Below are 22,753 nucleotides of genomic sequence, written 5' to 3' on the forward strand. Positions count from 1 at the left end.
GGGAGCCCTGCCGGGAAGGAGTCAGGGAGCAAAGAGCTGGTCGTGATTGCTGGCAGCCCTGGGGGCCCGGCTGTGTGGGGAGAAGCTGCTGATGGGCGGCCCTCTCGGTGCTGGACGTGGCGTGCCCTCTGCTGCTCCTCCTCCGCGTACGGGCCGCGGCTCTTTCCTCTCCGTCCGCCCACTGTGCCCGCCCCTCCTCTGTGCTGGGAAGTGGAGGTGGGGCCGTGGCTCAGGACATGGGCCCCTGCTGCCCGGTGGGGAGACAGCCCTGAGGGCAGGCCATTAGCTGCATCTTTGGCGTCAGCTTCAGGACCAGCTGAGTGCCCTGGGAGGGCCGACGGAGGGGCCGGCAGTCCAGGTGTTGTGGGCAGAGCGAGCGCGCCAGGTGGGCTCTCACCTCAGGCCTCAGGCCGGTTCTTGAGCCTCTACGGGCCTTAAGTTCATCATCCACCAAATGGGTTTAAATCAGGGCTTTTAATTTCCGATGTGCTTCCTGGGCCGAGTGACTGAGGAGGGCAGGGGCCTGGTGGGAGCGACTGTCGTGTCCCCAGGGGCACCTGCCACTCTGTTCACCAGCACTGACTGTCGCCCCGTGTAGCCTGCCCCTCGGGGCCTCAGGGAGCCAGTGAGCCCGGCCCACGGTCCCCAGCCCCTCGGGGCTTCTCCTGGCGTGACACCACCTCTGCCGTGGATCCTCCTTGTCCCTTCCCTCCCTCCCCCAGACACACACTCTCCCCACGTGGCTTGTCGTGGCACACATACATTTGTGTTCACACGTGCACGAGGACACAGGAACACTGGTATGTTTGTGCACATGGCCTCGCTTGGTTCTCAGTGGCACACGTGCACACACCCTCGTGCACACACCCAGACCCACATTGACCCACAAACGGTCGTGCATACCCAGCGTGTTCATACTCTGCCAATGCATCTTTCCTCACACGCGTGTGAGTGCACATGTTCATATCACATTGGCACCCGCGCGTGGATGTGTTTGTGTGCAGACTTACGTGCCCATGCATGGTCAGAGGCGCACACCTCCTCCCCTACCGCAGCCTGGTGGGCCGGGGCTCGGGGTGCAGGAAGCTTGCTGGCCTCGCCCTCTGCAGGTCGCCTGAGAGACGGGCCGGGGGGCCAGTGGGCAGGCAGCAGTTCCCTCGGCAGGGGTCAGCAGAGCCGTGACGGGGCCTGCGGACGTGCCTCTGGGGACTCCTGCAACTGGCCCCGGCCAACTGGCTAGTCCTGGGCCCTGTGCACACAAGCCCCTATGGCCAGCCCATCACCATGAGCGTGGTCTTCTCTCCAGGTGGCATGTCCGTGTCCCAGTGCTCCAAGGAGGACGGCAGGAGCAGCTCAGGACCGCCCCACGAGGCGGCCGCTCCCAAGCGCACCTACGACATGATGGAGGGCCGCGTCGGCAGGGCCATCTCCTCGGCCAGCATCGAAGGTGGGTGCCCTGCCCAGCTGCCCCCTCCAGTGGACACGGCAATGCGAGGGGGCCTGGGCTCTGCCCCGGGGGCATCCCAGCTCACTGGGTGCCGGCCGTGAAGAGGGGACTCTCCCCACGCCCCCTGGAGGGAGGTGGTGGGACGGTTGGCCCCGTTTCACAAAGAGGAGAACTGAGGCTCAGTCCGGAGGCGGCGCAGGGCCCAGGCAAGGGGACGGACGCTGGCTTGCCAGGTCCTCTGCCGCCACCAGCGTCATCATGGGGACTCTCGTCAGTGCCCGAATGGACCCACTACCTAGAGGGGCGCCTGTAGACCCTGGCCCCCCCTGCCCAGGGCTGGCTCGGGGACCAGCAGCAACGCCCTCACCTCTCTCCCAGGACTCATGGGCCGCGCCATCCCGCCTGAGCGACACAGCCCCCACCATCTCAAGGAGCAGCACCACATGCGCGGCTCCATCACGCAAGGTACCGCCCCGCCCTCTGCCCACGGAGATGAGGGCAGCCCGCAGTCGGGGCGGGCGGGAGGAGGGACGTCCCGGGGCGCCAGGGCACTCAGGCCAGTCCATGGGCGGCGTGTGACACGCATGTGCACAGCCGCTGCGTGTACAGCAGAAATGCCGAGCAAAGGCCTTGTGTAGTTATCTGAAGCCACGTGCCACCCCTCGCCCTCTGCCTTGTGGGGGTCGTTGGTCAAGCACCTGCTGTGTGCTTGGGGCTGGCCCCAGCGCGAGCTGTGTGGTATCTGACGGCATGGTCTTGGTGAGGGAGGGACAGCCAGTAGGAGGACGGAAGAGGACGGCTAACTCGTCCAAGTGCTCTTGGCTGGTCAGCGGCGAGCCGGCTGCTGTGAGCCCCAGTTTATGTTTTTTATGAATATTCATGAGTTGGTGAGGTGTTTTCTTCAGTATTCCTGTTTTGTATGTGAAGATGCTGAGGCTCAGAGAGGTCGAGTCATGTACTCAAGGTCACACAGCAAGAGAGGATTTGGACCCCAGAATCCGCTAGTGTGGAGGCCCCTGGTTAGGGTGGGTGGGGGGGTGCAGACGTGAGGCCAGCGCCTGTTCACCCCGGCAGGGATCCCGCGGTCCTACGTGGAGGCCCAGGAGGACTACCTGCGTCGCGAGGCCAAGCTGCTGAAGCGCGAGGGCACGCCGCCACCGCCCCCGCCCCCGCGGGACCTGGCCGAGGCCTACAAGGCCCGGCCCTTGGAAGCCCTGGGGCCCCTGAAGCTGAAGCCGGCCCACGAGGGCCTGGTGGCGACAGTGAAGGAGGCCGGCCGCTCCATCCACGAGATCCCCCGCGAGGAGCTGCGGCGCACGCCCGAGCTGCCGCTGGCGCCCCGGCCGCTCAAGGAGGGCTCTATCACGCAGGTACGGGCACTGGGCGGGCCAGCCAGGGCCGGGCAGGGGCTGCTGGGTGCTGCCCTGGCCTCTGCAGACGGGGAAACTGAGGCGCAGGGCCACACAGCTGCCGGTCACTGGGCGTCCGTTCTGGATACCATGCTGAGGGCTTTGCATCCGTGACCTCGTTTGATTGTACAGCCTGATGAGGTTCATACCCAGTATCCCCATTCTTCAGGTGGGGAAACTGAGGCCCAGAGAGGTCCAGCAGCTTGCTGAGGCCTCAGAGCTGAATATACTGATAAACGGCTGCTGTAGATCGAATCCTCAGTGTGGTCCAGGTGCTGCCCGAGGGCTGGGCGTCGTGCCTGGTTTAGCCCTCACAGCAATGCTCAGGGGTAGTGCTCTTACTGTCCCCATTTTATTGGGGAGTAAATTGAGGTTCAGAAAGGCTAAGTCACTTGCCCAGGGTCACACAGCAAGTAAGTGGCAGTTATGAATCTTGAACACAGATGTACCTAAATCTTCAGCATCTTTCCTCCTTGGTGTCCACTCCTATTGGGCCCCCTGTGGCCCCGGCCTCCAAAAGGCCATGGCCCAGTAGGGGAAGATGAGCCCCGATTGTGAGGAGCTGGTTAGTGGGAACCTCCTAAGGGCCTCTCTCCCTTCACGTGGTCAGGGTGGGCTGACATGAATGAGGACGGAGCCCAGGAGCCGACCTGGCGCCGCGAGGCTGTGAGGCGGAAGCTCTGGGGAGGGGTCCCACTCGGTAGAGCGCCTGGCGCCTGGGAGAGGACGGAAGCAATGGGAGACCATCGAGTGCCAGGGACGGGTTTGGCTGGCAGCCCCTGGGCAGCTACACAGCCGTTGGCAGGAGTCCACCATGGAGCCAAGGCCAGGATGACTCTAGAATGTTCTTTTTTAAAATGAGGGCGTTTCCGCTTTCTATGAGAGTCATTGAGACGTTCCTGAGTACACGCGGAGGCCTGTTCCTGGCAGAGGCCCAGGCACGCGGTGCGCCCATGCGTCCATCTAAAGGGGTGGGTCTCCCCCGGGGCCGGCTGGGACCGGTTCCTCTGCGGCCCATCCTGGCCGAGGGCGCTGCCCTGCTCCCCGCGGCTCTGGGCAGGCCGTGGAGGGTCCCGGGCTGACCAGGGGCAGGTGTTGGCCCACCTGGGGGCGTTGAGTCTCGAGGAACCCCAGGGCGCACGGGGAGTCCCCCGCTCGCTCCAGGAAGGGCTGACCTCTGCACGCCGGGCCCCCTCTGCAGCCCCCGCATGGCTCTGGGGCTGGAACCAAGGGCCGGGACAGGCCGGCAGGGCGGTGGTCAGTGGGGTGGCCACAGGCGGAGCGGAACTGCTGTTGCGCCCTCCATCGTGTGCCCCCGTCCCCCAGGGCACCCCGCTCAAGTATGAGCCCGGCCCGGCCCCCGTGGGCGCCAAGAAGCACGACGTGCGCTCCATCATCGGCAGCCCCGGCCGCCCGTTCCCGCCCGCGCTGCCACTGGACGTGATGGCCGATGCCCGGGCGCTGGAGCGCGCCTGCTACGAGGAGAGCCTGAAGGGCCGGCCCACGACCGTTGGCGCCGCCGGGGGCTCCATCACACGGGGCGCCCCAGTCATCGTGCCCGAGCTGGGCAAGCCGCGCCAGAGCCCCCTGACCTACGAGGACCACGCGGCGCCCTTCACCGGCCACCTGCCACGTGGATCGCCGGTGACCACGAGGGAGCCCACACCGCGCCTGCAGGAGGGTGCGTGCAGTGGGGCGGGGCCGCCTCGGGAAGCCGCCTCCACGGCTGCTGTCAGCTTAGGCTGGAGACCAGGGGATCTTGGCCGCGTCCACACCGAGCTCAGGAGTCTGCCCCTTCCCTGACCTCCCGGGCCAACCCGATTCCCCCCGGCCCCCGCTACTCCTCTCTGTTCTGCTTTAATCTGCTCCCCAAATGGCAGCCAGAACACTTTTTTGAAAAATTTACATCATTATGCCACTCTTCTGTTTGAATCTTTCTAGTGACTTCTCACTGCACATACAAAATAATCAATGTTTTGGCCACGGCCTACAGGACCTGGCCCTGCCCACCTTCCTCTCCCTGCCCTTTATCTGCCCAGGCTCAGCCAGACGGGTCCCTCCTCTCTGCTCCTTGATGTCACTCAGCTGGGTCTTTGCTCAGGGCCTTTGCACATGCTGTCCCCGCTGCCTGAAATGCCGCCACCTTTCAGATCTTTACCTGCCTGGTTTCTTTTCATCCTTCAGGTCTCTGTTCAGTGTCCCATCCTTGGGGAGGGTTCTCAGGACCAAACCCCCCCTTCTGGTCCCATTCTGTCACATTTTAAAATGTTCTTCAGAGCATGTGTCACTCTGAAATTCTTAGTTGATGACTAGTTTATTGTCTGGCTCCCGCATTAAATGTGAGCTCCGTGGGGGCCGGGATTGGTGTGTGCCTGGTTCTCAGGGGTAGGGGTCGCCCCCACTCCTAGTCAGTGCATAGAGTAGAGGTTCTGTAAATATTTCTTGGTTGACTGAGTGAATGAATGAACAGGGAGCAAATGAAAAAAGAACAAATGAATTTTTTTTAAAGAACTGAGAAAACAAGCCAATGAGTGAATGAGTAAATAAAAGAACAGATGAGCTGGGGGCAGGGGAGTGGGAGAGCGGAGAGGGCTGGACCCAGGTCCCGGAGATCCCGCCCTCAGTGGCTTCCCGGGAACACTGGCCTCAGCGGGCCTCACGCGGGCTGGGATGGCTGTGGCACGGATGTCACCCAGCCCCGCTCGGCCCATCCCCACAGGCAGCCTCTCATCCAGCAAGGCGTCACAGGACCGAAAGCTGACGTCGACGCCCCGCGAGATCGCCAAGTCCCCGCACAGCGCCGTGCCTGAGCACCACCCCCACCCCATCTCGCCCTATGAGCACCTGCTTCGGGGCGTGAGTGGTGTGGACCTGTACCGCGGCCACATCCCACTGGCCTTTGATCCAACCTCCATACCCCGCGGGATCCCCCTGGATGCAGGTGATTGTCCCCCGACCCAGGGAACCCCACAGCAACTGGAGATGGTGCACGGGGGCAGGACTTCATCAGTGTCTGCCCAGGGTCTCCTTGGGCATCATCTAGGCTCCACTAGGTGGGGAAACTGAGGCCTAAAGGTGGGGAGACCCAACAGTGCAGTCAGGCGGTTGAACAGTCTAGTTAGAACTGAATTTCCCAGGCGTCTGAGGGACATGCTGGGTTAAACATTTCTTCATTGTTTGCTTTTCCTGCGGGACTTACCAGTGCCTTTAAAATTACAAACATATTGACAGAGGGCTCAAGTGTGAGCCTCACCCAAAGGGACCTGTTTGAAATGCTACTGTTCAAAGGATGCCCCCTTAGGCACTTGAGGGCTCTGCGCTTTTGTGCCCTGTGTTGGGAGAGCTTCGATGCAAAGAAGATTGTCACTGAGGGGCCCCCGCATGTGTTTTGGGGAGCAAAAGTATTCCCACTTCCAGGCCCCCAACTCTGTTTTGTGGGGGGCGTTTTGGGAGAAGCGGTCAGGATGTGGGGCTGGGGGGCATCGAGACAGGCAGGGTGTCGGCCCCGGGCCCGGGCTGGGCCGTCCTGACCTTGCCCCCTTCTCCCCGCAGCCGCCGCCTACTACCTGCCACGGCACCTGGCCCCCAACCCCACCTACCCGCACCTGTACCCGCCCTACCTCATCCGCGGCTACCCCGACACGGCGGCGCTGGAGAACCGCCAGACCATCATCAACGACTATATCACGTCGCAGCAGATGCACCACAACGCGGCCACCGCCATGGCTCAGCGCGCCGACGTGCTGAGGGGCCTCTCGCCCCGCGAGTCCTCGCTGGCGCTCAACTACGCCGCCGGCCCGCGAGGTGGGTGGCCTGGTGTTTCTGGGCACGTGGGCGGGCAGACCACCTCCATCCGGAATTGGCCATAGGCCCAGGCCGCCCAGGCTCGCTTGGGAGTGCAAAGGACATGCTCACACCCAGGCATGCTCACATGTTCTTGCCGAGGTGTCTAAAGTGTGGTCACCATAGCGGTCTGGGGGTATGGCCGCTCTGAGAGCATGCGCTGACCTGGCTGGGGTTAGAGTCGTGTGTGCTGTGGGCACAAGTGTGCGTCTGATAGCTGTGCAGATCCTGGATGCACACATGGGGTTGTGCACGTGCCTGTGTGTGCTCCTGGTAGCCAGGGTCTTTGGGGTTTGGGGAAAAAAAAGAAAAAGGTGAGGCTGAGTTTCTAGACCCTTGAGTTTCAAACAGCCTGTGGTTGTTTTGCACGTGTGTATTAAAGTCATCTTTGAGGATACTTCTGGAACGTCCTTCTGGAAAGGCCAAGTGCTAGTGAGGGTCTCCTTAGAAAACAGTTCACACGGGTATCTCACATGATGGGGGTCGAATACAGGGAGCCAGTCGTCCAGGGTCAGAGTCTGATGCAGCAGAAGGGCACACCGAGCTGTGCAGGAGGCCACTGCAGGACACCACCACTGCTAGGGCTCGGAGCACAGGGCATGGCACCGTGGGAACCTGGCATTCACAAAGGGTCCCCTGGGCCCAGTGCTCAGACTGGGGAGGGAACGGTCGCCAAGCTGCCACTCCTGCGGGCACGCAGCCCTGCACCGGGTGGGCTGGCCCCTCTTCTCCCGCTATGGCCACAGCCGCCCGGCCCCACCTCCTCCCGCAGGCATCATCGACCTGTCCCAAGTGCCACACCTGCCCGTGCTGGTGCCCCCGACACCAGGCACACCAGCCACCGCCATGGACCGCCTCGCCTACCTCCCCACCACCCCCCAGCACTTCAGCAGCCGGCTCAGCAGCTCCCCGCTCTCCCCAGGTAACAACCCTGCCCCCATCCCGGGTCAGGACCCTGGCGTCCGAGGAAGGTGCCTGAGCATCTTCAGGGAGATGCCTTGCACTTGCTGTTCCACCCCAGAAGCCAAGTCCAGGCCCTTCCTGAATCCTGGGGCTGAGTCGCACACCTTTTGGTTTCCAGGAGGTCCCAGTCACTTGACAAAACCCACCGCCACGCCCTCTTCTGAGAGGGAGCGGGAGCGGGACCGGGACCGAGATCGGGAGCGCGAACGGGAGCGCGAGAAGTCCATCCTCACGTCCACCACGACAGTGGAGCATGCGCCCATCTGGAGACCCGGTAGGCCATCAGAGACCCCTGCCCGGAGCCCTGGGGGTCCTCACGGGCCACGTGACGCCTGCTCCCTCTGACACCGCGGCCTGTCACCAGGTACGGAGCAGAGCAGCAGCAGCGGCAGTGGCGGGGGGAGTGGGGGCAGCAGCAGCCGCCCCGCCTCCCACTCCCACCAGCACTCGCCCATCTCACCCCGGACCCAGGACGCCATCCAGCAGAGACCCAGTGTGCTGCACAACACGGGCATGAAGGGCATCATCGTCTCCGTGGAGCCCAGCACGCCCACGGTCCTGAGGTGGGCCAGGTTGGCACAAGGGAGGGGACAAACTGTGGGTGGGTGGTTGATGGACACAGGTTGGTGTGTGGATGGACGATTGGGTGGGTGGATGCACAAGTGGACCAATGGGTTGGCAGATAGACGGGAGGGTGAATGATGGGTAGGTGAGCAAGTAGATTAATGGGTAAATGGGTAGGAGGTAGGTGGGCAGGTGGATGGAGGAATGACTAGATGATGGGCGGGTAGGCGGAGGGATGAGTAGATGAGAGGATGGATGGGTGGGTAGGTAGATGGGAGGTGCATGGATGGGTAGATGGATGAGTATGTATATAGATGGGTTAGATGAATGGGTAGGTGGACAGACGGATGAGTGGATGGGTAGATGAATAGGTTATAAGTGAGTAAGTGGCTGGATGACAGGTGAGTAGATAGATGGATATGTGTGTGGTAGTAGATGGATGGGTGGCTGGGCTAGATGAAGGGGTGGGTAGGTGGGTGGGTGATGAGTAGATAAATGGGTAGGTGGGTGGATGGATAGATGTTTAGTTTAGATAGGTAGGTGAATGAATGCATGGATGGAGGATGAGTAGATGGGTGAATGGATAACTGAATGGATGGAGGTTGGGTTAGATGGGTGAGTAGATAGGTGGATGGATGGGTAGATGGGTGAGTAGAGAGATGATGGGTTGGGTAGGTGGATGATGAGCCAGGTAGATGGATAATGGGTTGAGTAGATGGGTCGATGAGCAGGTAGAGGGATGGACGAGTGGGGAGGGGGTGGACGAGTGGGGAGGGGGTGGACGAGCGGGGAGGGGGGTGGACGAACGGGGAGAGGGGTGGACGAGCGGGGAGGGGGTGGACGAGCAGGTAGAGGGATGGATGAGTGGGGAGGGGGTGGACGAGTGGGGAGGGGGTGGACGAGCGGGGAGGGGGGTGGACGAGCGGGGAGAGGGGTGGACGAGTGGGGAGGGGGTGGACGAGCGGGGAGGGGGTGGACGAGCAGGTAGAGGGATGGACGAGTGGGGAGGGGGTGGACGAGTGGGGAGGGGGTGGACGAGCGGGGAGGGGGTGGACGAGCAGGTAGAGGGATGGACGAGTGGGGAGGGGGTGGACGAGTGGGGAGGGGGTGGACGAGCGGGGAGGGGGGTGGACGAGCGGGGAGAGGGGTGGACGAGCGGGGAGGGGGTGGACGAGCAGGGAGAGGGGTGGACGAGCGGGGAGAGGGGTGGATGAGCGGGGAGGGGGTGAGTGGAGGGATGAGTAGGTGGGTAGGTTGTCAGGTTCAGGGATAGAGTCTGTGGAGAGGAGTGGGGAGAGAGTGAGGGAGGGCTGTGAGGACAGATGCCTGGGCCACCGGAATTCAGCAGGGCCGTACAGGGAGGAGATGGTGTCTCTCTTGCCTGGACAAAGTCCAGAGGTCCCCTTAAGGTGGGAGAGGCTACACAGGCCCCATAGATGCCGGCTAGAGTCCACTTACTCTCGTGACAGGCCCAGTCCCCCTCTGGTGACCGCCCCCCCAAGGATATTGGCAGAGCTGCTCAACTAGGGGGCTTTCCCAGTGCCCCTCCCTGCCCAGGGACCTGCTGGGAGGCAGCTGCTTCTCCCACAGCGAAGTGCCCATGCCCACAAGCGCCCCTCCTTTGGCTGCTCTAAGTTGTACCCGCCCACGATTCCAATGTGAAAACGCCGCCTTTGTTTCCTAGAAGCGTTGGCCTCCCTCTGCTGGCTCAGGTACCAGCAGGTACACGAAGCAGAAGCCCCTGGCTGCTTCGAGCACAGGCTCCGGGCACAAGCGCACATACAGAAGCCCGGTGTCTCTCCACACAGCACAGCCGATTACAAACCGGACGGGAGAAGCGAGGCCTTTCCCAGTGATAGCTGCGGAGGGAGGCTCTGGGAGGGAGAGCAAGCCTGCCTCACGGGAACACTGGGCTTGACCCGGAGGCCTCCAGGGTGGAGGCAGGCCGGCTCGTGTCCAGGCCTCAGCGTCCTCACCTGCGAAGTGGGCGCAGTTACACTTGCTGTGTGAAGATCAGAGTGTCCCTCTGTGCATTCCTCCTCCCTGGTGGGCCTGCCGTGGGTCTCCTGCCCTGCGCTGGGTGTTGGGGATGTGGTGATGGCTGATGCAAGCCCTGCTCTCCTGGGACTGTGGTCTAAACCAAGACGGCAACTGGGGAGGCTGCCTGGAGGAAGAGGCACTTGACTCAAGAACAGCCAGAGCCTGCCCTGCTGGGGTGGGGAGAGCACTCCCGGCAGAGGGGACGGCAGCCCTCCCAGGGAGCCCCATGTGGTCCCTGGTGGCTGGGCGGGAGAGCTGGCCCTGCTGCCCTCTCCTCTGACCCCATTCCATTTCCTTCTGTGTCCTGAGCAGCCCCGACTCACATGCCAGCTCCTCAGAGAGGCCGCAGCCACCCTGCCTTAGTGCTTCCTTGCCACGCTCTCCTTTCTCCCCGAGTTACCCACCCCGACAGGTCTACCCTCTGATAGGGGTTAATCCATCTGTTAACGTGTCCCTAGTCTGTCTGCTCAACTAGAACACTAGCCACTTGTGTTCCCACGGCAGCCCCAGTGTCTAGAACAGTGCCTGACGCATCGTACGTGCTCCATAGGATATTTTGGAATGATGGAATGAATGAATGAATAAATGAAGGGGCTACATAAGGTTACACCACACAGGGTCTCCCAGGACCCGTCAGGAGGGTGCATCTATTCTGGGAGCAGTAGGGAGTGGGGACATTATCCCAGGGCAGCGGGAACTCATCAGGGGTCTTGGAGTGAGGGAGTGACCCTGCCCCAGCCACCTGGGCCCCCGCAGCCGCCTGACCCCCTCTCTCCTCCCCCAGGTCCACCTCCACCTCCTCGCCTGTCCGCCCAGCCGCTACATTCCCCCCCGCCACCCACTGCCCGCTGGGTGGCACCCTTGATGGGGTCTACCCCACCCTCATGGAGCCTGTCCTGCTGCCCAAGGAGGCCCCGCGGGTCGCCCGGCCTGAGCGGCCCCGTGCAGACACTGGCCACACCTTCCTTGCCAAGCCCCCGGCCCGCGCCGCGCTGGAGCCCGCCTCGTCCCCCGGCAAGGGCTCGGAGCCCCGGCCCCTGGCACCCCCCGGCTCCAGCCACGCGGCCATCGCCCGCGCCCCAGCGAAGAGCCTCGCGCCCCACCACGCCAGCCCGGACCAGCCAGCGCCGCCCGCCCCGCCCGCCGACCTGCACCGGGAAAAGACTCAAAGTAAACCCTTTTCCATCCAGGAATTGGAACTCCGTTCTCTGGGTAAGACCACTCTGACAGCGGCCACCTTCATAGACGCGATAATCATGCGTCAAATTGCTCACGATAAAGGGCCGCGAGAAGGAGGTGCGCTGGCCGCCGACTCCCCTCGCGATGGTAAGCCTTCCGCCCTGCGCCCGCCCCCCGTCTCGTGGCCTAAAGATATTTCCAGATCTCTGCTGCTTATTTTTCCCCTGTTTTTCGTTGGTTTTGGTATTTTGTTTTTAAACCCGTCTTCGTCGATTGCACGCTCTGATGACTCCTCCAGCTGCTGCTCCCCGGTCCGGGGGCACCCCATCATTTGCACATCGTTTTATCATGATTTTTTTTTTTGGAGTTTCGCTTTTTTTCCTTTAATGAATGGATCTGTGATTCTGACTTCGATTGCGCCTCCCATCTCCGCCTGCGCGCCTTCGTCTGGGGAGCGGGGAGCCAGCTCAGGCGGGTGCCGTCTGCCTGCTGCTGCCATGGGGGGATGAGTTTGGTTTGGGGGGTGCCTGCCCGTGAGGCAGATGGTGCAGGAGAAGACGGGGAGGGAGGGAGCGCCCCACTGCCAGGAGCTGGGAGCCTGACCCCTGCGTCCTGCTCAGGTCACGAGGGGTCTTGGGGATGTCCTGGCCCCGTGTGCCCTTGGTGACCCCAACACCTGATGTCCCGGAGGAAAGGGGGTGTCCCCCCACCTCTGGTCCCAGCCCAGGGCTCCTCTGCTGGACGCGGGGCTGTAGGGGCCCCCAGGACCTGAGGGTCACCTCCTGCCACACCCCCCGCTCACTCCCTCCCAGCCTGTCACCGCTGCCCCTTGCTCACCCCCACATTGGACTCACCTCCCCGCAGCCCCCTCCGTGTGGGTCTGCCTGTTTTCTGGTCTGTGTTTCTCTCAGTCTCTCTGGGCCTGTCTCCCCTGTGTCTCAGGCTCTGTGTTTTTCTCCGTCTTCTCCTCTCCCTCTCTCCCTGTCTCCCTCGCTCCCCCACATCCCCTTTCCCTCCTTTCTGAGGTGCCCCCACTCCTGGCCACCAGCACCCCCTGCTCTGGCCCCCTTCCTCTCTCCATCGGCCTAGCTGCCCGCTCCGGCCTGGGGGCCCAGCCCCTGTGGGAGGGCAGGGGGAGGGGTGGTCCCGGCCCTCCCGCCCCGGCTGACGCTGGCCTCTCCTGCTGTAGGTTACCACGGCAGCAGCTACAGCCCCGACGGGGTGGAGCCCGTCAGCCCCGTGAGCTCGCCCAGCCTGACCCATGACAAGGGGCTCCCCAAGCACCTTGAGGAGCTTGACAAGAGCCACCTGGAGGGGGACCTGCGGCACAAGCAGCCAGGTGGGCCCCAGGGGACCCCCCATACCCCACTCACCCCAGCCCTGCGAGGTAGGGACAGTCACTTGCTACCCATCACACAGGTAGGAAAACTGAGGCGCTAGAGGAGGAGGAATTGGCCGGTCCCACAGCTGAGCAGGCTGAGCTGGGCCTCAGGGACAGCTGCCCCAGCCGGGCATGGGTCTCGCCCACCCCTCCCACACCCTGACCAGCTTTGCTCTGCCCGCAGGCCCCGGGAAGCTTGGTGGCGAGGCTGCACACCTCCCGCACCTGCGGCCGTTGCCTGAGAGCCAGCCTTCATCCAGCCCGCTGCTCCAGACTGCCCCGGGGGTCAAAGGTCACCAGCGGGTGGTCACCCTGGCACAGCACATCAGTGTAACTACCCTCCTCTGCCCTTGCTCCTGGGTGGGACCCGGGTCAAGGGAAGGGGGCGTCACACATAGCTCCTTGGTCTAGTGGGTAAACTGAGTCCTGGGGGTGTGGCCTGGGGATCCGGGGGTTGGTGAGGACAAGCCATGGAGCCTTGCCAGGGATCCTGGAGTCTCAGACTCCGGCCGTAGCCACCTCTCATCCAGCTGATGGTGTCTCGGGCACACCAGCCTGCCGTCCTCGTCATACATGTGCTGGCCGGGGGAGTCTGACCATCCTGGGGCTGCCAGTGTGAGACCACTAGCCGAGCCCCCGCCCTGGGCATGTGGGCAGGCCCGAGGCACCCAGGGAGCCAGCACCAAGTAGGGTTCTGCTGCCAGAGCTCAGTCTAGCCTTCATCCCATCCAGAAGGTTCTGGAGAGGTGGCTGCCGCCTGACCTGCACCTCTCCCCCGACCCTTGGCCCACAGGAGGTCATCACGCAGGACTACACACGGCACCACCCCCAGCAGCTCAACACGCCCCTCCCCGCTCCCCTCTACTCCTTCCCTGGAGCCAGCTGCCCTGTCCTGGACCTCCGCCGCCCACCCAGCGACCTCTACCTCCCGCCCCCAGACCATGGCGCCCCGGCCCGTGGCTCCCCCCACAGCGAAGGGGGCAAGAGGTGAGCGGGGGCAGGGGCCCTGGCCCGTCGGCCGCTGGGAGACCTTCGTCAGAAGGTTGAGCCCAGCAAGGTGCGAGGCCCGCGTGGTGCCATCCCACAGTGGGGATCACGGCCCAGGCACTGGGGAGTTGGCTCAAGGTCATGGCACTGAGGGATGATGGCCGGTGCTTTTATGCCACTTGGCGGCTTCCAGGCACGGAGCTGAATACTTTACACGTCAGCCGGGGTTCTCACCACGGCCCCAGGAAGTGTAGGCAGCGTTGTCCCCATCCCACAGATGAAACAGCTGAGGTCTGGGGACTAAGCACACTTGCCCACAAGGACACGGCCAGCAAGGGGCAGAGCGGGGGTTGGAGCCAGAGATGTGTGCTCACACACACACTCACCCCTGGGACACTGGGGGCTCGGGGGGTCGGAGTGGAGAGGGGAGAGGAGGGCCCCACTCAGGATGCAGGGAGCCGTTCTGGGGGGCCACCGCGTGAGCAGGCACGCGGCGGGGAGATAGGGGGACGTCTTTGGAGGAATGGGGTGCCTGGCATCGGGCTGCAGCAGGGGTCACAGGCCGGCTCAAGCTGACAGCCTGTTCTGTACCGTCCGCGAGCTGACGGCAGGTTTACATTTTTAAAGGGTTGTAAAAAAAGGAGACTGCAGCAGGGAGCCCAGGTGGCCCACCATGCCTGACCTGTTCACCACCAGGCCCTTTCCTGGAAGGGCGAGCTGCGCCCCAGCTGGAGGGAGGCAGGGCTGGATGGGAGTGGAGGGCCGGCTGCATCCACGTGTCCCACGGGAGGGAGAGCTCTGACCACAGCTGGGCCCTCTCTCTGCCCAGGTCTCCAGAGCCAAGCAAGACGGCGGCCCTGGGTAGCGGCGAGGATGGCATTGAGCCTGTGTCCCCGCCAGAGGGCATGGCAGAGCCAGGGCACCCCCGGAGCGCCATGTACCCGCTGCTGTACCGGGACGGGGAGCAGGCGGAGCCCAGGTACCTTCATGGTGCCCACCCCCCCCCCCAATACTCGGGACTTGGCCCCTTGCACCCCATGGCCTCCATCCACCCCCGTGCAGTTGGGGGGCTGACGAGGGCTTCAGTGCACAGCCAGGAGACCTCAGACCTGCTCAGCAAATGTCACACACTTGGGGGCCCCCAGTGGCAGCCTCTCGTGCCCCAGGCTGGGGTCTTCATTGCCATCTCCTGTTAAGGATCTGAGAAATAATGAGCTAAATATGCTGGACCAAACTGGGGCTCAGGGGTCGGGTAGACGCAGAGAAAAAAAGTCAGGCCTACTGGCTTTGGGGGAAGACATAATCTGAGTCCACTTCCAGTTCCCGAGGCCCTTTTCAGGGGGTCGCTGTTGCAGGTACACAGCTGTGGCCCACCAGGGCAGCTGGGGCTCCCCAGACACCCTGAGCCCCAGAGTGGGTGAAATGCAGAGAAGAGGTTCGGAGACATGGTCCCTAAGATGAGCGATGCAGGCGTGGGGGCGGGGAAGCTTGGTTCCAGGTTTCTAAGGCAGCTCAGGTAGTGAGTGCCCCGTCCTCAAAGGGGAGCAAGCTCAGCACCAAGCGAACTGACCTGGGGTGTCTGGTCCTCGCAGCAGGATGGGCTCCAAATCCCCAGGCAACAGCAGCCAGCCGCCGGCCTTCTTCAGCAAGCTGACCGAGAGCAACTCCGCCATGGTCAAGTCTAAGAAACAGGAGATCAACAAGAAGCTCAACACCCACAACCGGAACGAGCCAGAATATAGTAAGGGGTCGCAACCCCCCAGAAGCAGGGTCCACCTGCGGGGCTGGGGGCCAGCATGCGGCAGAAACCTCAGGGTGCCTCCTGAGCCAGTGCACCGCTGACCACCTCTCCTGCCGCCCTTCAACCCCTCGTTCGAGCAGCCCCAGGGCGTCTTTCTTCACTGGCATGGGAGGTCACACCAGAATGGTGCCGGCACGCACTGGGTGCTCAGTGAATCCTTGCACAGATGGGTCTGCGCTAAGGCCCATACGAGGCACCAGGGATTGGGGTCAGATCCGCCCAGGGCCCTGCGTGTCCCCTGTTGACGGTGCTCGTCACGTTTGTGACTTTTCCCCCATTTATGTGCTTTTTGCACGGAAGTCTGCCATCCTCAGCATGGTGTTGGCACCTGGCAGCTCCTCTAGAGCGTGAGTGGGGAACGAGTGAACAAGGACTCGGCCACCCCCCCTGGCCTCCAGGAGCCTCCTAGCTGGGGGGTGCTGGGGCCTTGCAGAGGCCTTGCTCCTTTGGGGCTGGATCAGCAACCTTGCAGACAGTTCCTGGCCCAGGCTGGTCACACCAGAGCCTTGCCAAGTGCAGCCCACAGGCCCCCGGTGAGCAGCGCCGGCTGGCTGGTTAGAAACACAGAGTCTCGCCCGCCCCAGGCCCGCTGCCTCCATCTGCCTTCAGCGAGGTCCCGGGGTGCTCCTTGCCCAGACCGGACAGGGCACGGGTGGGGCAGGTGATGTCCCAGGACTCGTGGGCCCGTCGGCCTCACCCCTCTTGTCACCCCCCCAGATATCGGCCAGCCGGGGACAGAGATCTTCAATATGCCTGCCATCACCGGAGCAGGTAATCCTCCGCCTCCCCTGTCACTCTGCGCCCTGGGGGTCTCAGGCTGGCTGTGTGGGACCTAGACGGAGACTCGGGGAGCCTGGCCTTCAAGGTCACTGGGGCCCCCGCACCAGCTGCAGTGGTGACAACAAGGGACCGTTCTTTTCAAACTCATCCTCCCGTCCGGCCCTGCGCTGGGGCTGCAGACTCGCACAGAAGGCCGGCAAGCCAGTGCGGGGAGCCTCTGTCTGAAGTTTAATTCCGAGGCCTCCTGGTGTTAGTACAGTATCAGATGGACACACAACATCCGGAAACTTCCCCGGCTCATCTGCCGGGCCTCAGGTGGAGGCTGGAGCGGGTGGACGGGCACTGGCCTGTGTCTGGCGTGCACAGGCTCCCCTTGGGGGCCACATGGGCATTTTTTTTACAGACAGAGCATCAGTTTTACTTAAAAATTCGAGCCAGGGAGCTGTGGGAACCGTGCAAATGTGTTACGGAGATGAGTGTAAAATCCGCACACATTTTTAAGCTAAAACTTAAGGCTTCTGTGATATTTTGGTCTCTGGGGACCCTGGGGGTTGGCCCCTCAGCCTCCAGTGGGGGCCACACTGTGTATTTCTGCTGCCTCCGTGGAAGCGTTGGGTGGGGCTCTGGGAGATGACTCGTAGAGTCTGGTGCAGAGCGACGAGCCCCAGCAGATTCGGGGCTGCCACCCACCCCCGTGGGCCAGCCCCACCCGGTGGTGGAGGAGCCAGGACATGCGCAGGCTCCGTGTGTGAGCCCCGGCCCTTCAGTGGGAGCCCGAGGGCAGAGGGAGCAGGGCCACCGTGCTGACCTTCCCGGGGACGTCACGGTCCTTGGGCCCCGGGAATGCAGTGAGCCGACTGTCATCGGGCCATCAGGGCCTCCGTGTGGGGGCCTCGATGGCCGTGTCTGTCTCCCCAGAGACTAGACTCAGGGCTTTGCTGAGCCTCAGGCCACAGGGAGGAGACAATTTGGTCGAAACAACAAGATGGTTGGCAATGAAGGTTTCTGGAATGTTCCAAATCTTGACATAGGCGATAGACACACAGGTGCATTCGTATGTAGAAATTTGCACAGTGGCACAATGACAGTTAGTGCCAAAACTTGTAAGTAAATTGTATTTGAGCTTTTTTTTAAAGCTGTTTAGTCCACACACAAGCCTTTCCCCGGCCCTGGTCTCTGCTCGTGTACCCTGCTGCAGACTCTCCCTTTGTCACGGGAGAGGTCAGGCCACCCACCTGCACCATTGGATCATGGGCCGTGGCCTCGGGTCATAACGTTTGTGATGCTAGGACGAAAAGCGAACAAGAAACGGTCAGGACCCGTCCTCCCACATCATTTTTTCCACTTCCTGGTGTTTTCTTAGTGTGCAGGAGCGAAAATGTCTTCTTTTCCAGCACTCACCCTGCTGGCAATTTTGCTTTTTCTTGACGGACATGGCTTTTGGTGTTTTTTAAAAAGTGCCAGTGAAAAGTGGCCAAGACGCAGCTAGAAAGGTAGAGAGGGCGTCCCTGGCCACAGACGAGTTTGAGAGTGAAAGGAAGAAAAGAAAGACCAAACGTAGGCGACAGACGGCCGCGACAGAGGTGCGGTGTACAGGCCGCTGTGTCACCCCAGCCTCGCAGGAGCCGGCAGTCTCCTCGACTCGAGCGAGGGGTCAGAAAGGCGCGTTGTCTCGCCACTTGGTGTTCCTGTGGTTCGCTCAGAGCACAAGTGTTAAAATTAGTGAAAATACTGCCCGACAGCAGGCGGTGTGGCCTGAGTTTCGTGGGAAGTATCTGAAAGAGTTTGGTTGAACCAAAATGCTGCAGAGAGATGCATTTCCCGGGGTTCGCAGAAGTGCCCAGAATGGTTCACAAGAGAAAGAAAGGGTCAGGAAACCTCGTCACGAGAAAAAGGGGCTTAATTAACGTGCCTCTATGGCGGGGTCTGCAGGGAGCCTTTGGGACCAGTTTGTTGATTCGACCACTTTGTGACGGGGTGCCGGGCGGGGGTGGTCACGCGGTTGTCTCCAGCTCTGCCCTGTCCCCTGCACGCACCGTAACTGCATGGCTGCGACCCCAGCTCACCGTCCGTCTCTGCACTCTTTCTCCTCGTGGCTCCCGGGCGGGAGGAAAGTCAGGCCCAGCTGTGGGGGCGGGTGGGGGGCTGAGGGTCCCAGGCCTCGTGGCCTGGGTCCTCAGGGGACAGCAGGAGGACTGTCTGGTCACCTTCCCTCCCTGGGTCTCTTCCCCAGCCCCCGCCAGCCCTGGGGAACGAGGGTGGACCACACCCAATACCCAGCTCTGGCTTGACTTAGTTTCCCGGAGACTCCTCCCCAAACAGGGCCCCCTCCCCATGATTTCCCCGCCACTTTCCCTCTTTGTGAGGCCACTTGGAATTTAAAATAAGAAGCAGCCCCAGCTGGGATTAGGGGGCTCAGGGAGCTTCTGAATCCCCAGAAGGCAGAGCAGGAAGGAGGCTGGGCGGGGGGCGGTCTGACCTCCCCCAGGGGTTCCTAAGAGCTTCCGGCCCCAGGCAGAGGGAGCCCCCACCCCATCCCCGCCTGCAGGAAGAACTGGGGGGGGCTAGGGAAATCAACGTGTTGCTTTGCCGAAATGTGCTCACTGTGTCTTCTCTCTTCTCCCTCTCCCCCTCCGCTTCTCTCCCCCCTCTCTCCGTTGTCCTCTGGCCCCCGTGTGTGTGTGTCTCTCTCCCAGGCCTTATGACCTGCAGAAGCCAGGCGGTGCAGGAGCATGCCAGCACCAACATGGGGCTGGAGGCCATTATTAGAAAGGCGCTCATGGGTAAATATGACCAGTGGGAGGAGCACCCGCTCGGCGCCAATGCTTTTAACTCGCTGAATGCCAGTGCCAGCCTGCCCGCTGCTATGCCCATAACCGCTACTGACGGACGGAGTGAACACACGCTCACCTCGCCAGGTCTGCAGGCTCCTCCGCCTTGGCCCTCCAGCCCCGCCCCGTCTGTCCCCTACCCGGTGTCATTAATCCTCGTGCCTCCGCGTCCCTCTGACCAACCCCTCCAGCTTTGGAGCTGTGACTCTATTTTTGTGCGTGTCTGACGTGGTTCTGGGGTTGGCTGATCCAGGGCTGGGCGGGCCCCCGAGCCTCCGGCCCCCCCTCGCCCACCAGGCCCCCAGGAGCTGCTGCTTTCCTACCATTGCTCACACTGCTGCCCCAGCCCTGCCCTGCCTTCCTCCCCGCTGGCCGCAGGTCCCCAGGAGGCCCGCGTCCTGGCCCCTCGTGTGTCTCCTTGCGGGAGATCAGGCTGGAGCAAGGGCCCACCTTCTCTGTGTGGATTAGGGGGTCCCTAGGCTCATGGCAGCCAGGCCCGTGGGCTCAGCGTCGGCGGGGGCCACCGTGCGTGTCCTCAGCTGGCCCTCAGGCCTGAGGGGGAGGAGACCAGTGTCTGTGTGCCAGCCCCAAACTCAGATCTAAGTCGGGGAAGCCAGAGGGGCCTGCTCTCCCTCTGGCCCAGGTCCCTAATCGAGACTATCGATTTGCATATCAGAGCAAGGAGATCTCAGGCCCATCAGTTCGACGCGGACACCGCGGCTCCAGAAGTTTCTGGACTTAGAGGGGGCCCAGGCCTGGGCTCGGGGTCCTTCCTGGCTTCTCCAAGAGGGCTCACAGCCTGCCCAGCCCCGGCACAGTCCTGGGGCAGTGGTCAGGGTCAAGCCAGAGGCCTGAGGTTTCGTGCTTGGGGTGTCAGCCCCTGAGTGGGTGGATGGGCCGCAGGGCAGCCTGAGGGGGCTTCGCAGACCGTTCAGCCGCCGCCCCTGCTAGACTCTCCCCTCCAGGGTCCAGGCGCGAGCCCAGGTCTGGCCGCGTGGCCCCCCTCCTTGGCTTCCCGGGGGTCGAGCTGCTGATCTCCCTCCGTGGGGGCCCCGGGAGGCAGGCAGCTGGGGCCTCGCCCACCCCCACGCCCAGCTCCGCTGTGGGAGGGCTGGCCTCGGAGTCCAACGTGGCTCTTCCCACGTGTCCCCTGCAGGTGGCGGCGGGAAGGCCAAAGTCTCCGGCAGACCAAGCAGCCGGAAAGCCAAGTCCCCGGCCCCGGGCCTGGGGTCCGGGGATCGGCCGCCCTCCGTGTCCTCGGTGCACTCGGAGGGTGACTGCAACCGCCGGACGCCGCTCACCAGCCGCGTGTGGGAGGACCGGCCCTCGTCGGCAGGTGGGCCGCCGAGCTGGGCCCAGGCTTCCGACAGTCGAGTCGGGAAGCTTCGGACGGGGCCCAGGTGGAGGGGAGGGGTGAGGCCGCAAGGGAGGCCAGCTTCTGCCCTGACCAGAGACGGCGGAGGACGAGGAAGCAGAGAGCGGGCTGCTGGCAGGGCTGAGCCCAGGGTCCCAGGGGTCACAGGGAAGCTGAGCTTTGTTTGTGGGGAGCCCCTGGGGGGTTTAAGTGGGGAAGTGCCCGCTCCAGTGTAGGTCGAAGGACCCCTTGGCTGCAAGAGAAACAGACCCCAGGGGAAGGGTGGGCGCGAGGAGACTCCTGTGGTCCAGGCGACAGGCGGCCGAGGCCTGAGTGGGGGCGGTGGTAGAGGTGGGCAGAGGTGAGAAACCCCCGGGGGTCAGGAGGGGCTGGGACAAGGCCCCAGGGCCCCATGTGGTGGGCGGGTGGGCCCGGGGCGGCTGCTCTGCTCACTGGGCCTCCTGGGCATCTCTCGGTCTTGCCGGCAGGTTCCACGCCATTCCCCTACAACCCGCTGATCATGCGGCTGCAGGCAGGCGTCATGGCCTCCCCGCCCCCGCCAGGCCTGTCGGCAGGCAGTGGGCCCCTCGCCGGCCCCCATCACGCCTGGGACGAGGAGCCCAAGCCGCTGCTCTGCTCGCAGTATGAGACGCTCTCCGACAGCGAGTGACTGTCCGAAGGGGTGGGGGCGGCACTGGCACCCGGCCAGCGGCCCGAGCAGCCGGGCGGGGGGGCGCGACTCCCCCACCGAGGAAGGAGCCCCTGAGTCTGCCCGCCGCCCGTCCGTCCAGAGCCTGCCTCCTCGCCTGTCTGAAGCCTTAACTACGACTCCCGCCCCGGGCTGGCCCTGTGCAGTGACCTTACTCAGGGGATGTTTACCTGGTGCTCGGGAGGGGAGGGGGCCGGGATGGGGGCATGGTGGGCGTGTGGTGGCCACATGCTCGCAGCCGGGGCGGCCAGGGACCCAAAGCAGGATGACCACGCACCTCCCACGCCACTGCCTCCCCCCTTAACGCATTTGGAACCAAAGTCTAAACTGAGCTAGCAGCCCCTGCACCCCCCCGCCCCCATCCCGCTTAGCGCTCTGGACAGACAGACACAGGCCCTGTCCAGCCCCCAGCGCTCTCGTCCCAGTCCCCATGGGCTGCCCCAGCCAACGAGACTGCTGGAAACCGTCAGGCCAGATGGGCGGGCGACAGGGCCAGGTGCGGCCTGGGGCGAGTGGCTGCTCCGAGGAACTGGTCTGTTTTTCACACATGGTTGCCGCGGCAGTGGGAAGGGCAGGCAGGTGTAAATGATGTATTGGTTTACAGGGTATATTTTTGATACCTTCAATGAATTAATTCAGATGTTTTACGCAAGGAAGGACTTACCCAGTATTATTGCTGCTGTGCTTTCGATCTCTGCTTACCGTGCAAGAGGCGTGTGCTGGCCGACAGTCGGTGACCCCGTCGTCCGCAGGACCCAGGGGGGCGGGGCCCCAGGCCCCTGAGCCCCCCGTCCTCCCTCCCTCCCTTCCTTGGGCAGAATGAATTCGATGGGTATTCTGTGGCCGCCACCTGCGCACGGCGGTGGCGCGCTGTCATTTACACACATTGTTCTCATTAAAAGCAACTTATACTCCACTCCCAGAGGCTTCTCTCTCTCTCACCAGGAGGGCAGGCGACTGGCAAATTGGGGGATGGTGGGAGTGTAACTCTGGAGGGCAAAGGGAGCATCCCCTAACTCACGGCTTGTCCCCTTTGCTGGCGAATATTTACCCCACGGTGAGGACGTCACATGAAGACATCAAATAGTCACACCCGTGGCTAGAGTATTGGATATTTATATCCATGAGGATGGTGTCACATATTCACAGCTATGGAGATGGGTATCCCGTGTCACATGGTGAGCGTATCAAATATTTACACCCGTGGTAAGTGTATTAGATACTCACACCCGTAGCCAGGCCGTCCACACCCACGGGGAATACACTGAGTATTCATACTCAGGGTGGACGTACAGAGACATTCACCGCCGTGGTGAGGGGGTCCGAGGTGGCCGTCATCTGTTCTTAGCTGCTAAGCACTTTCCCTGTCGTTCCTGCCATGTCGTGTTGAGGACCACACACTCCTTTGCTGTCGCAGCCTTCCGTGAATACGGGCAGGAGAGAGAGCACCCTCCCCGCCTGGGGC

The 22,753-nt window shown here is 62.9% G+C and overlaps 1 protein-coding gene across 42 annotated transcripts in view; it reads left to right on the plus strand.

Annotated features, from left to right (window-relative positions):
• NCOR2 (nuclear receptor corepressor 2) overlaps positions 1-22,204 on the plus strand; it is a 206,694-nt gene extending 184,490 nt beyond the window's left edge. For 17 of the 42 annotated variants that reach the window (XM_070515863.1, XM_070515876.1, XM_070515867.1 and 14 more), the window contains 19 exons: positions 1,307-1,447; positions 1,826-1,912; positions 2,522-2,817; positions 4,183-4,537; positions 5,576-5,797; positions 6,409-6,660; positions 7,472-7,621; positions 7,781-7,936; positions 8,027-8,234; positions 11,051-11,592; positions 12,635-12,784; positions 13,011-13,156; positions 13,620-13,813; positions 14,643-14,792; positions 15,406-15,554; positions 16,332-16,385; positions 19,091-19,312; positions 20,382-20,561; positions 21,068-22,204. In XM_070515863.1, the coding sequence (XP_070371964.1) occupies positions 1,307-1,447; positions 1,826-1,912; positions 2,522-2,817; positions 4,183-4,537; positions 5,576-5,797; positions 6,409-6,660; positions 7,472-7,621; positions 7,781-7,936; positions 8,027-8,234; positions 11,051-11,592; positions 12,635-12,784; positions 13,011-13,156; positions 13,620-13,813; positions 14,643-14,792; positions 15,406-15,554; positions 16,332-16,385; positions 19,091-19,312; positions 20,382-20,561; positions 21,068-21,249 (3,836 nt within the window). In that variant the 3' untranslated portion in view covers positions 21,250-22,204. The remainder of the gene's footprint in view (positions 1-1,306; positions 1,448-1,825; positions 1,913-2,521; positions 2,818-4,182; positions 4,538-5,575; positions 5,798-6,408; positions 6,661-7,471; positions 7,622-7,780; positions 7,937-8,026; positions 8,235-11,050; positions 11,593-12,634; positions 12,785-13,010; positions 13,157-13,619; positions 13,814-14,642; positions 14,793-15,405; positions 15,555-16,331; positions 16,386-19,090; positions 19,313-20,381; positions 20,562-21,067) is intronic. The other 25 variants (XM_044776036.2, XM_070515880.1, XM_070515899.1 and 22 more) reach the window with 20 other exon arrangements.
• The last annotated feature ends 549 nt before the right edge of the window (positions 22,205-22,753 follow it).

This window comes from Equus asinus, chromosome 8, assembly GCF_041296235.1.
Source record: "Equus asinus isolate D_3611 breed Donkey chromosome 8, EquAss-T2T_v2, whole genome shotgun sequence".
Taxonomy (NCBI): domain Eukaryota; kingdom Metazoa; phylum Chordata; class Mammalia; order Perissodactyla; family Equidae; genus Equus; species Equus asinus.